Below are 13,922 nucleotides of genomic sequence, written 5' to 3'. Positions count from 1 at the left end.
CTTGCAGGCTGACCCATTTTGGACAACCTGCTCCTCACCCCAGCCTCACCATGTCTGACATGGCCCACCTGGGACTGACATCCCAAAACATAAAAAAGTATGCATTTTTAAAATAAATAAGATTGATTAATTTATAAAATTATAATTATATTTTTAAAATTTATATTAGTATTACTGTATATTTCTATTACCTTTGATATTTATGTGAAAAATTGAATACATTTCTAGCAATCAAAAAATTATTTGTCATTGGTTTTAAATAAAACAATTCCTTTCATTAAATCATTGACCACTACTGGCCATTTATTTCTCCTTCTTAATGCTAATTAGTGCTATTTTTAGATCTTTTGACATATGTTTTTATTATTTTCATGCACAGGGTAAAAGGGGCCACTCTGGGGTCCCTGGAGACATTTCTGGGGCACATTTGGGGCTGTTTAGGGTCTGGGCAGTGTGATAAACAAGTCCACTGAATTTAAGGATCAAATAATTATCTTTATTATTTTTGCAAGCAAGAATAAGCAAGGACAGCGCTGGGCGGCCCGGAGTCTCCGCTCCACTTTGGCTCACAAAATTCCTATCCCCTGAGTCCACCTTCTATTGCCTTCTTCTCCGGGTTTAGGGATGACGTGATCTGTCTTCTGCGCTTGCTCATTCAGTTGCTAGGGGGTCTTTTTCTGCCTTCTGGTGGTCGTGGGATGAAGGCTTAGTCCCCCTTAGTCTTCCTCTTTGTGAACGCTGAGTGAACTTATGCCTTATAAGGCATATTTATACAGAACACTATACACTTTTCTGCAAGTTAAGCAATTCTTACTAGTACTATACACTTTCTGCAAGCTAAGCAATTCTAGCAAGTTTAAGGATTGTTGTTACAGCTGCTTCTCATAACTTTCCTTTCACAAGGCATAACTTTACAATGGAATTCCCAAAGCACTATAGTAAACCAGCAACCATATGTATCTGCACAAGAAGTTTTTTTGGCTATTTAACTATTCTTTTATATTGTATAGTTATTTAGCTATTGATTTAATTAATGAACAAATGTATTACTACTTATTACAAATCCCCCATTTCTTTTTTTACCAATTTTGTTCATTAAATCTTTCTAGTTCTTTCCTAGCAAGCATTAAATGAGCTGCCACATCAGTTAAGCTATGTGCACTAATTATAGGTGCTAACTTCCTTAGTATCTTCATCATATTCCAATTCATAATGAATAGAACTGCTGACAAAATAAAACCAAGCAGTCAATATCAACAGAACAAAAATTGGATGGCATACACTGTTTAGGACCCCTGTGGCATTAGGAGACAAACCGAAAAGGGTATCCCACTGGATGTCACTCTGCAAATGCCAGTGGCTCAGCTGAGAGCTCTGGGAGTGACTGACACTGCACTGAGAGGGGCTGCAGTCCTGCAAGGGTCTTTCATCAGGAGCAAACAGCAGCCTGGAGGGTGGGCAATGCTGGATCTGTACCACTGCGTGCTCATCCTTCACCTGAATGTGGAGCTGCCCCCAAAGTTGCCATGGATCACTTTTTCTTTTTCTCCTGTTGGGTATATTTTGGAGCAGCTGTTCTATGTGGCTATTGATGGTGATCCTGTGGGAAGCAGCCATTTGCCTGCTGTGCTATCCTCACAACTAATACTAACTCTTCATTTCCTTTGGTTTTATTTGGCGTTTTTTATCTATTTGTTTGATTGGTTTGCTGCTGGGTGTGTTTGTTTGATTGATTGATTGGGTTTTTGTCTGATTTGGTTTGAGTTTTTTGTTTGCTTTTTCATAAATGACTGGTGAAGTTGCCAAAGCCAAACTCAAGATAATGTAAACCAGGATCAGCTTTCCAGAAATTCCTTCTGGTAGGGTTTATCTGCATCCCCCAGGGTCAGGATCACTAGTATATTTTCAGGTTTTGCTCTGCATATCAGCCTGCCCAGACTCCGCTTGGTGTTTCACAAATGGAGAAGACAATGGACATTGTGCCAAGCTTCCTTTCAAACAGAAAAACCTGGATCAGCATGACAGAAAAGAAGAAAAATAAATCACCAGTTAGAACAGAACCAGTGTCCCAACATCTTCCTCTCCAATGTTATTAATTTTGTACATTTAGAGGCAAACCTGGGTCTAAAGCTTGCATCTCTCAGTTCCTGATGCTATTTGCTACCCTGCAGCCTTGACTGGCCCTGATGTGACTGAGTGCTGGGCAAGTGGGGCTGGGGATGCTCAGCCTGGAGACAGGAGACACTGGGAGGCCTCCCTGTGGCTGTGCAGGACTGGAAGGGTCCCGCAGGAAAGAAGGGGACGGAGTGTTCAACAGGGCCTGTGCTGACAGGACAAGGGGGGATTGGCTTTCAACTGCAGGGGGTTGATTGAAGCTGCATCTAAGGAAGCTGCTCTTTTCCACTGGGGGTGGTGGGGCACTGGCCCAGGCTGTGCACAGAGGCTGTGCATGCCCCATCCTTGGCAACAGGGCCCTGAGCAGCATGCTCTGGGGGAAGACTGCTCAGCTGGGAACAAGATGTTGTTCTTCAGGCTCCCTTGCAAGCCCAACCGTTCAGGGACTCCATCATTCCATGGTCCCCACTGTCCACTTCAGACTGAGCCTGGACTCCTGGGAACTGTGATGTCACAGCCCACACTCCAGCTGGAACTTCCAGCATCCAGCAAAGAGCACAACACAACCGTTGTTCGTTGTGTTCGCATGCTCTTCACCCTGCTCCTGCCCACTCTGCTTGTCACCTGCAGCTCGATAACCTCATCAGTCCTAAAAGCTCCTTATTGCCTGGATTTTGTCATCCAGCCCTGCAGGATGCTCCCCTTTGTTCTGAGGAAGGTATGGTGCCATTCCATGGAGGTTGACATCCCCCACCTGCCCGGGTGGGCTGGAGCTCTGTGGGGATGGAGTGGGACAGGGAGCCCACTCTGAGGTTTTGCTACCTCTGCAGGCTGTCCCAGACAGAGAGGAGAAGATGGAGGTGGATACAAAGATTGACATGGAGGATGAGATGGAAATAGACGGAGAAGACCCTGGAGAGGAAGAGATGGATGTGGATGTGGATGAGGAAGAGGAGATGGAATTGGATATGGAAGAGTCCATTGAGGACATGGACATTGATTAAAAGGGTGAGGAAGAGGCCATGATCTTGGCATGAAGATCACTGCATGCAGCAGGACAGGCAGAGTGGGTCTCCTGCTGCCAGGCTGGGGCTGGGCTGGGTGCTCCCTGCTCAGGGACATTGTACCCAGGGCACTGGATTCTGGTGGCCATCCACAGCCTGTCCTGTGCCTCCTTTCTCCGCACAAGCTCCGTCCCAGACCCAGCCAGGCTCAGTTCTGGTAGCAGAGTCCTGCTGCTGGGCCAGCATGTGCCAGCCTGGGGGCACATGCAAGAGCCCTCTGTGCCTGACTGGAGTGACCATGGCATTTGCTTTTCTTCCAGGTGCGATGGACATCATGGAGAGACATGCCACCTTTTTGTACATACGTTTTACACTTAGATGTTGTCTTTAGGATATAGGTTTTATGGCTTTTTGTCTTCTGTAAATACGTTTCATATATTTTTTGTTAGATAGGTTTTTCTGTATATATGTTCTATTGATTGTTGTTGTTACAAATATTCTTGCAATGTAAATATATTCTGTATTTTTGCTGCTGTTCTTCTGTAATAAACAAATTTTATTTTTCACATCCCAGTTGTCCTTGCATTTGCTTCAGGCACAGGCAGCATATTGCCAAGGTGTAGTTTCCACTTGCTCCAGGTTCCCAGGGCTGGAGGTCAGAAGTAGATGAAGGGGAAAAAATCCACAATTAAGAGTGTCCATGACACCCAGAGCCAAAAGAAGCCCAGGGAAGCACGTGCTCCAAACCACAGCAGAAATGAAGTGAGAGCTCTCACTTCCTCAGAAAGAGGAAGCCTGAAGAAAGGAAAAAACGTCTCCCCACAAGTTGCTTTGCTTTTTTTTCATTGATTGTCTCTTCTATCATGTGGTGGAAACCCAGAAAAATGAAGGTCAGGAGAAGCATGGTTTATTGGGAACATTCCTGCATTGTAGACAATCCTTGTGCAAATCATCCCATGCAGCACTCACATGTTTAATTGCTTCTCTTCCTGGGGAAGCAGAGTTGCTTTCTTTACTCCAAGCAAGATTTTCTCCCTCCTCCCTGGCAAAGAACAAGCTCCCATCGTGGCAAGCGCTCGCTGCATTCCTTAACACTCATCACACCCATGCTAAGGAGAGTGGAGCAGGTTAATTTATCACTTGTTGCAAGTTCTAAGTCCTTCTTAGATAAGGACCACATTCAGCTGAGTGACAGTGAAGCAAAATGGCAAGCCAGGAATCAATTTCCCTGCACACAATGTCCTCCAGTCACATGGATGGTTTCTCACTGGCACACAGGAGGAAGGAAGGAAGCCAAATGCATCATTGGACATTAAGTCACACATGTTGAGGGATGAACAGATCTCACGGAGATATGGAAACCCCCCCTGAAAAGCAGTTCAGAGAAATCCTGAGCTGTTTTGTGGTCCTAGGCGTGAAGATGCTCAGGATCTTCCACAGATGCTCAGCAGGCAGCAGGTTTGTGCCTGGATGTCACTCTGCAAATGCCAGTGGCTCAGCTGAGAGCTCTGGCAGTGACTGACACTGCACTGAGAGGGGCCACAGTCCTGCAAGGGGCTTTCATCAGGAGCAAACAGCAGCCTGGAGGGTGGGCAATGCTGGATCTGTACCACTGCGTGCTCATCCTTCACCTGAATGTGGAGCTGCCCCCAAAGTTGCCATGCATCACTTTTTCTTTTTCTCCTCTCAGGTATATTTTGGAGCAGCTGTTCTATGTGGCTTTTGATGGTGATCCTGTGGCAAACATCCATTTGCCTGCTGTGCTATCCTTGCAACTAATACTATCTCTTCATTTCCTTTGGTTTTATTTGGTGTTTTTTATCTATTTGTTTGATTGGTTTGCTGCATGGGTTTGTTTGTTTGATTGATTTGGGTTTTTGTCTGATTTGGTTTGAGTTTTTTGTTTGCTTTTTCATAAAAGACTGGTGAAGTTGCCAAAGCCAAACTCAAGATAATGTAAACCAGGATCAGCTTTCCAGAAATTCCTTTTGGCTGGGTTTAGCTGCATCCCCCAGGCTCAGGATCACTAGTATATTTTCAGGTTTTGCTCTGCATATCAGCCTGCCCAGACTCCGCTTGGTGTTTCACAAATGGAGAAGACAATGGACATTGTGCCAAGCTTCCTTTCAAACTGAAAAACCTGGGTCAGCATGACAGAAAAGAAGAAAAATAAATCACCAGTTAGAACAGAACCAGTGTCCCACCATCTTCCTCTCCACTGTTATTAATTTTGTACATTTAGAGGCAAACCTGGATCTAAAGCTTGCATCTCTCAATTCCTGTTGCTATTTGCTACCCTTCAGCCTTGACTGGCCCTGATGTGACTGACTGCTGGGCAAGTGGGGCTGGGGATGCTCAGCCTGGAGAGAGGAGACACTGGCAGGCCTCCCTGTGGCTGTGCAGGACTGGAAGGGTCCCGCAGGAAAGAAGGGGACAGAGTGTTCAGCAGGGCCTGTGCTGACAGGACAAGGGGGGATGGCTTTCAACTGCAGCAGGTTGATTGAAGCTGCATCTAAGGAAGCTGCTCTTTCCCACTGGGGGTGGTGGGGCACTGGCCCAGGCTGTGCACAGAGGCTGTGCATGCCCCATCCTTGGCAACAGGGCTCTGAGCAGCATGCTCTGGGGGAAGACTGCTCAGCTGGGAACAAGATGTTGTTCTTCAGGCTCCCTTGCAAGCCCAACCGTTCAGGGACTCCATCATTCCATGGTCTCCACTGTCCACTTCAGATGGAGCCTGGGAACTGTGATGTCACAGCCCACGCTCCAGCTGGAACGTCCAGCACCCAGCAAAGGGCACAACACAAGCCTTGGCCGCTGTGTTTGCATGCTCTTCACCCTGCTCCTGCCCACTCTGCTTGTCAGCTTTCCTCAGTCCTGAAAGATCCTTAGTGCCTGGATTTTGTCATCCAGCCCTGCAGGATGCTCCCATTTGTCCTGAGGAAGGTATGGTGCCATTCCATGGAGGTGGACACCCCACACCTGCCCGGGTGGGCTGGAGCTCTGTGGGCATGGAGTGGGACAGGGACCCCACTCTGAGGTTTTGCTGCCTCTGCAGGCTGTCCCAGATGGAGAAGAGGAGATGGAGGTGGATATAGAGATTGATAGAGAGGAAGACATGGAGACGGAGGGAGAAGACACTGGGGAGGAGGAGATGGAGGTGGAGGTGGAGGTGACGGTGGAAGAAGAGATGGATGTGGATATGGAAGAGTCCATTGTGGACATGGATATTGATTAAGAAGGTGAGGAAGAGGCCATAATCTTGGCATGAAGACCACTGCATGCAGCAGGACAGGCAGAGTGGGTCTCCTGCTGCCAGGCTGGGGCTGGGCTGGGTGCTCCCTGCTCAGGGACATTGTACCCAGGGCACTGGATTCTGGTGGCCATCCGCAGCCTGTCCTGTGCCTGCTTGCTCCACACAAGCTCCGTCCCAGACCCAGCCAGGCTCAGTTCTGGTAGCAGAGTCCTGCTGCTGGGCCAGTGTCTGCCAGCCTGGGGGCACATGCAAGAGCCCTCTGTGCCTGACTGGAGTGACCGTGGCATTTGCTTTTCTTCCAGGTGCGATGGACATCATGGAGAGAGATGCCGCCTTTGTCTACATATGTTTTACACTTTGATGCTGTCTTTAGGATATTAGTTTTAGGGCTTTTTGTCTTCTGTAAATACGTTTCATATATTTTTTGTTAGATAGGTTTTTCTGTATATATGTTCTATCGATTGTTGTTGTTACAAATATTCTTGCAATGTAAATCTATTCTGTATTTTTGCTGCTGTTCTTCTCTAATAAACAAATTTTATTTTTCACACCCCAGTTCTCCTTGCATTTGCTTCAGGCACAGGCAGCATATTGCCAAGGTGTAGTTTCCACTTGCTCCAGGTTCCCAGGGCTGGAGGTCAGAAGTAGATGAAGGGGAAAAAATCCACAATTAAGAGTGTCCAGGACACCCAGAGCCAAAAGAAGCCCAGGGAAGCACGTGCTCCAAACCACAGCAGAAATGTAGTGAGAGCTCTGGAGGGAACAAAAGAAAGAGGAAGCCTGAAGAAAGGAAAAAACGTCTCCCCACAAGTTGCTTTGCTTTTTTTTCATTGATTGTCTCTTCTATCATGTGGTGGAAACCCAGAAAAATGAAGGTCAGGAGAAGCATGGTTTATTGGGTACATTCCTGCATTGTAGACAATCCTTGTGCAAATCATCCCATGCAGCACTCACATGTTTAATTGCTTCTCTTCCTGGGGAAGCAGAGTTGCTTTATTTACTCCAAGCAAGATTTTCTTCCTCCTCCCTGGCAAAGAACCAGCTCCTATCCTGGCAAGCGCTCGCTGCTTTCCTTAACACTCATCACACCCATGCTAAGGAGAGTGGAGCAGGTTAATTTATCACTTGTTGCAAGTTCTAAGTCCTTCTTAGATAAGGACCATGCTCAGATGAGTGACAGTGAAGCAAAATGGCAAGCCAGGAATCAATTTCCCTGCACACAATGTCCTCCAGTCCCATGGATGGTTTCTCACTGGCACACAGGAGGAAGGAAGGAACACAAATGCATCATTGTACATCAAGTCATACATGTTGAAGGATGAGCAGATCTCACGGGGATATGGAAACCCCCCCTGAAAAGCAGTTCAGAGAAATCCTGAGCTGTTTTGTGGTCCTAGGCATGAAGATGCTCAGGATCTTCCACAGATCCTCAGCAGGCAGCAGGATTGCGGCTGGATGTCACTCTGCAAATGCCAGTGGCTCAGCTGAGAGCTCTGGCAGTGACTGACGCTGCACTGAGAGGGGCCACAGTCCTGCAAGGGTCTTTCATCAGAAGCAAACAGCAGCCTGGAGGGTGGGCAATGCTGGATCTGTACCACTGCGTGCTCATCCTTCACCTGAACGTGGAGCTGCCCCCAAAGTTGCCATGGATCACTTTTTCTTTTTCTCCTCTTGGGTATATTTTGGAGCAGCTGTTCTATGTGGCTTTTGATGGTGATCCTGTGGCAAGCAGCCATTTGCCTGCTGTGCTATCCTAACAACTAATACTAACTCTTCATTTCCTTTGGTTTTATTTGGGGTTTTGTATCTATTTGTTTGATTGGTTTGCTGCATGGTTTTGTTTGTTTAATTGACTGGGTTTTTGTCTGATTTGGTTTGAGCTTTTTTTTTGTTTTTCATAAATGACTGGTGAAGTTGCCAAAGCCAAACTCAAGATAATGTAAACCAGGATCAGCTTTCCAGAAATTCCTTTTGGCTGGGTTTAGCTGCATCCCCCAGGCTCAGGATCACTAGTATATTTTCAGGTTTTGCTCTGCATATCAGCCTGCCCAGACTCCGCTTGGTGTTTCACAAATGGAGAAGAAAATGGACATTGTGCCAAGCTTCCTTTCAAACTGAAAAACCTGGGTCAGCATGACAGAAAAGAAGAAAAATAAATCACCAGTTAGAACAGAACCAGTGTCCCACCATCTTCCTCTCCACTGTTATTAATTTTGTACATTTAGAGGCAAACCTGGATCTAAAGCTTGCATCTCTCAATTCCTGTTGCTATTTGCTACCCTTCAGCCTTGACTGGCCCTGATGTGACTGAGTGCTGGGCAAGTGGGGCTGGGGATGCTCAGCCTGGAGAGAGGAGACACTGGCAGGCCTCCCTGTGGCTGTGCAGGACTGGAAGGGGACAGAGTGTTCAGCAGGGCCTGTGCTGACAGGACAAGGGGGGATGGCTTTCAACTGCAGCAGGTTGATGGAAGCTGCATCTAAGGAAGCTGCTCTTTTCCACTGGGGGTGGTGGGGCACTGGCCCAGGCTGTGCACAGAGGCTGTGCATGCCCCATCCTTGGCAACAGGGCTCTGAGCAGCACGCTCTGAGGGAAGACTGCTCAGCTGGGAACAAGATGTTGTTCTTCAGGCTCCCTTGCAAGCCCAACCATTCAGGGACTCCATCATTCCATGGTCTCCAGTGTCCACTTCAGATGGAGCCTGGGAACTGTGATGTCACAGCCCACGCTCCAGCTGGAACGTCCAGCGCCCAGCAAAGGGCACAACACAACCCTTGGCTGCTGTGTTCGCACGCTCTGCACCTTGCTCCTGCCCACTCTGCTTGTCAGCTTTCCTCAGTCCTGAAAGATCCTTAGTGCTTGGATTTCATCATCCAGCCCTACCAGATGCTCCTCTTTGTTCTGAGGAAGGTATGGTGCCATTCCATGGAGGTGGACATCCCCCACCTGCCCGGGTGGGCTGGAGCTCTGTAAGGATGGAGTGGGACAGGGAGCCCACTCTGAGGTTTTGCTGCCTCTGCAGGCTGTCCCAGACAGAGAGGAGGAGATGGAGGTATATACAAAGATTGATACGGAGGAGGAGATGGAAATAGACGGAGAAGACCCTGGAGAGGAAGAGATGGATGTGGATGTGGAGGAGGAAGAAGAGATGGATGTGGATGTGGAGGAGGAAGAAGAGATGGATGTGGATATGGAAGAGTCCATTGAGGACATGGATATTGATTAAAAAGGTGAGGAAGACGCCCTGATCTTGGCATGAAGACCAATGCCAGCAGCAGGACAGGCAGAGTAGGTCTCCTGCTGCCAGGCTGGGGCTGGGCTGGGTGCTCCCTGCTCAGGGACATTGTACCCAGGGCACTGGATTCTGGTGGCCATCCACAGCCTGTCCTGTGGCTGCTTTGCTCCACACAAGCTCCATGCCAGACCCAGCCAGGCTCAGTTCTGGTAGCAGAGTCCTGCTGCTGGGCCAGTGTCTGCCAGCCTGGGGGCACATGCAAGAGCCCTCTGTGCCTGACTGGAGTGACCGTGGCATTTGCTTTTCTTCCAGGTGCGATGGACATCACAGAGACACCACCCTTTTGTATATATGTTCTACAGTTTGTTGTTTTTCTTTAGAATGTAAATTGTAGGGCTATTTTTGACTTCTGTAAATGCGTTTCCCATAGTTTTGCTAGGTAGGTTTTTCTGTATATATGTTCTATCGATTGTTGTTGTCGCAAATATTCTTGCAATGTAAATATGTTCTGTATTTTTGCTGCCGTTCTTCTCTAATAAACAAATTTTATTTTTCACATCCCAGTTCTCGTTGCTTTTGCTTGGGGCACAGGCAGCATTTTGCAAAGTTCTAGTTTCCACTTGCTCCAGGTTCCCAGGGCTGGAGGTCAGAAGTAGATGAAGGGGAAAAAATCCACAATTAAGAGTGTCCAGGACACCCAGAGCCAAAAGAAGCGCAGGGCATCAGGAAAGAGGGAAGCACGTGCTCCAAACAACAGCAGAAATGAAGTGAGAGCTCTGGAGGGAACAAAAGAAAGAGGAAGCCTGAAGAAAGGAAAAAACGTCTCCCCACAAGTTGTTTTGCTTTTTTTTCATTGATTGTCTCTTCTATCATGTGGTGGAAACCCAGAAAAATGAAGGTCAGGAGAAGCATGGTTTATTGGGAACATTCCTGCATTGTAGACAATCCTTGTGCAAATCATCCCATGCAGCACTCACATATTTAATTGCTTCTCTTCCTGGGGAAGCAGAGTTGCTTTCTTTACTCCAAGCAAGATTTTCTCCCTCCTCCCTGGCAAAGAACAAGCTCCCATCCTGGCAAGCGCTCGCTGCTTTCCTTAACACTCATCACACCCATGCTAAGGAGAGTGGAGCAGGATAATTTATCACTTGTTGCAAGTTCTAAGTCTTTCTTAGATAAGGACCACATTCAGCTGAGTGACAGTGAAGCAAAATGGCAAGCCAGGAATACATTGCCCTGCACACAACATCCTCCATTCCCATGGATGGTTTCTCACTGGCACACAGGAGGAAGGAAGGGAACACAAATGCATCATTGTACATCAAGTCATACATGTTGAGGGATGAACAGATCTCACGGGGATATGGAAACCCCCCCTGAAAAGCAGTTCAGAGAAATCCTGAGCTCTTTTGTGGTCCTAGGCATGAAGATGCTCAGGGTCTTCCACAGATGCTCAGCAGGCAGTAGGATTGTGCCTGGATGTCACTCTGCAAATGCCAGTGGCTCAGCTGAGAGCTCTGGCAGTGACTGACACTGCACTGAGAGGGGCCACAGGCCTGCAAGGGTCTTTCATCAGGAGCAAACAGCAGCCTGGAGGGTGGGCAATGCTGGATCTGTACAATTGCGTGCTCATCCTTCACCTGAATGTGGAGCTGCCCCCAAAGTTGCCATGCATCACTTTTTCTTTTTCTCCTCTTGGGTATATTTTGGAGCAGCTGTTCTATGTGGCTTTTGATGGTGATCCTGTGGCAAGCAGCCATTTGCCTGCTGTGCTATCCTCACAACTAATACTAACTCCTCATTTCCTTTGGTTTTATTTGGGGTTTTTTATCTATTTGTTTGATTGGTTTGCTGCATGGGTTTGTTTGTTTGTTTGTTTGTTTGATTGATTTGGGTTTTTGTCTGATTTGGTTTGAGTTTTTTGTTTGCTTTTTCATAAAAGACTGGTGAAGTTGCCAAAGCCAAACTCAAGATAATGTAAACCAGGATCAGCTTTCCAGAAATTCCTTTTGGCTGGGTTTAGCTGCATCCACCAGGCTCAGGATCACTGGTATATTTTCAGGTTTTGCTCTTCATATCAGCCTGCCCAGACTCTGCTTGGTGTTTCACAAATGGAGAAGAAAATGGACATTGTGCCAAGCTTCCTTTCAAACAGAAAAACCTGGGTCAGCATGACAGAAAAGAAGAAAAAAAAAATCACCAGTTAGAACAGAAACAGTGTCCCAACATCTTCCTCTCCACTGTTATTAATTTTGTACATTTAGAGGCAAACCTGGGTCTAAAGCTTGCATCTCTCAGTTCCTGATGCTATTTGCTACCCTGAAGCCTTGACTGGCCCTGATGTGACTGACTGCTGGGCAAGTGGGGCTGGGGATGCTCAGCCTGGAGAGAGGAGACACTGGGAGGCCTCACTGTGGCTGTGCAGGACTGGAAGGGTCCCGCAGGAAAGAAGGGGACAGAGTGTTCAGCAGGGCCTGTGCTGACAGGACAAGGGGGGATGGCTTTCAACTGCAGCAGGTTGATGGAAGCTGCATCTAAGGAAGCTGCTCTTTTCCACTGGGGGTGGTGGGGCACTGGCCCAGGCTGTGCACAGAGGCTGTGCATGCCCCATCCTTGGCAACAGGGCTCTGAGCAGCACGCTCTGGGGGAAGACTGCTCAGCTGGGAACAAGATGTTGTTCTTCAGGCTCCCTTCCAAGCCCAACCGTTCAGGGACTCCATCATTCCATGGTCTCCAGTGTCCACTTCAGATGGAGCCTGGGAACTGTGATGTCACAGCCCACGCTCCAGCTGGAACGTCCAGCGCCCAGCAAAGGGCACAACACAACCCTTGGCCGCTGTGTTGACACGCTCTGCACCTTGCTCCTGCCCTCGCCTTTCACTCTTCTTATCCCCCCGATACCCCGATCATTCCTGACAGCTCCTGAGTGCCTGGATTTCATCATCCAGCCCTGCAGGATGCTCCCCTTTGTTCTGAGGAAGGTATGGTGCCATTCCATGGAGGTGGACAACCCCCACCTGCCCTGGTGGGCTGGAGCTCTGTGGGGATGGAGTGGGACAGGGTTTTGCTACCTCTGCAGACTGTCCCAGACAGAGAGGAGGAGATGGAGGTAGATACAAAGATTGATATGGAGGAGGAGATGGAGGTGGATGCAAAGATTGATATGGAGGAGGAGATGGAAATAGACGGAGAAGACCCTGGAGAGGAAGAGATGGATGTGGATGTGGAGGAGGAAGAAGAGATGGATGTGGATATGGAAGAGTCCATTGAGGACATGGATATTGATTAAAAAGGTGAGGAAGAGGCCCTGATCTTGGCATGAAGAGCAATGCCAGCTGCAGGACAGGCAGAGTGGGTCTCCTGCTGCCAGGCTGGGGCTGGGCTGGGTGCTCCCTGCTCAGGGACATTGTACCCAGGGCACTGGATTCTGGTGGCCATCCACAGCCTGTCCTGTGCCTGCTTTGCTCCACACAAGCTCCATCCCAGACCCAGCCAGGCTCAGTCCTGGTAGCAGAGTCCTGCTGCTGGGCCAGCATGTGCCAGCCTGGGGGCACATGCAAGAGCCCTCTGTGCCTGACTGGAATGACCGTGGCATTTGCTTTTCTTCCAGGTGCGATGGACATCACAGACAGAGACACCACCCTTTTGTATATATGTTCTACACTTTGTTGTTGTTCTTTAGAATATAGATTGTAGGGCTATTTTTGACTTCTGTAAATACGTTTCCCATAGTGTTGCTAGGTAGGTTTTTATGTATATATGTTCTATCGATTGTTGTTGTTACAAATGTTCTTACAATGTAAATATGTTCTGTATTTTTGCTGCTGTTTTTCTGTAATAAACAAATTTTATTTTTCATGCCCCAGTTCTCCTTGCATTTGCTTCAGGCACAGGCAGCATTTTGCAAAGTGGTTGTTTCCACTTGCTCCAGGTTTCTAGGGCTGGAGGTCCCTGGCACAGCCACGCCAGGAGTGGGGGTCCCACTGAGAGAGGTGAGCCTCTCCTTGCAGTTTCTCTGGACACACTTGGGAGCTGTAGGAGCAAAGCCCAGCGTGCCCTGGCCCATGCATCCCATGTTGGAGCAGGGCTGAGCCTGTGTGCTCCTGCAGAGCCTCAGCCATGGCTCTTCCCTGGGCAGCCCCAGGGCTAAGGAGGGTGCACTGGGCTGTGGGCAAGCCCTGCTCCTGGGCACCCTGAGGGGCTGGAGCCAGCCTGGAGGGAGCCTCAGCCCTACATGGACCAAGATTTCCTTTGGAAACCCTCTCTGTCCCCAGACTCTGCTGAGCACAACAAGAATTGATTTTCCTAGTTCAAGGT

At 48.3% G+C, this 13,922-nt stretch overlaps 1 protein-coding gene and 1 long non-coding RNA gene across 2 annotated transcripts; both read left to right on the top strand.

Moving 5' to 3' along the window:
* Positions 1-9,149: 9,149 nt before the first annotated feature.
* Positions 9,150-10,140, top strand: LOC135305680 (uncharacterized). The gene is made up of 3 exons (XM_064429430.1): positions 9,150-9,280; positions 9,393-9,600; positions 9,918-10,140. Exons 1-2 carry the CDS (start codon positions 9,257-9,259, stop codon positions 9,594-9,596), a joined length of 228 nt encoding a protein of 75 aa, XP_064285500.1. The 5' UTR covers positions 9,150-9,256; the 3' UTR covers positions 9,597-9,600; positions 9,918-10,140.
* A 2,299-nt stretch (positions 10,141-12,439) lies between these two features.
* Positions 12,440-13,456, top strand: LOC135305724 (uncharacterized). Its single transcript, XR_010366708.1, has 3 exons — positions 12,440-12,586; positions 12,685-12,898; positions 13,216-13,456. It is a non-coding gene; the product is annotated as an uncharacterized LOC135305724 (long non-coding RNA).
* The last annotated feature ends 466 nt before the right edge of the window (positions 13,457-13,922 follow it).

The sequence above is a fragment of the Passer domesticus genome, chromosome 8 (assembly GCF_036417665.1).
Source record: "Passer domesticus isolate bPasDom1 chromosome 8, bPasDom1.hap1, whole genome shotgun sequence".
Classification (NCBI taxonomy): domain Eukaryota; kingdom Metazoa; phylum Chordata; class Aves; order Passeriformes; family Passeridae; genus Passer; species Passer domesticus.
This window is presented reverse-complemented; position numbering and strand designations above follow the sequence as displayed.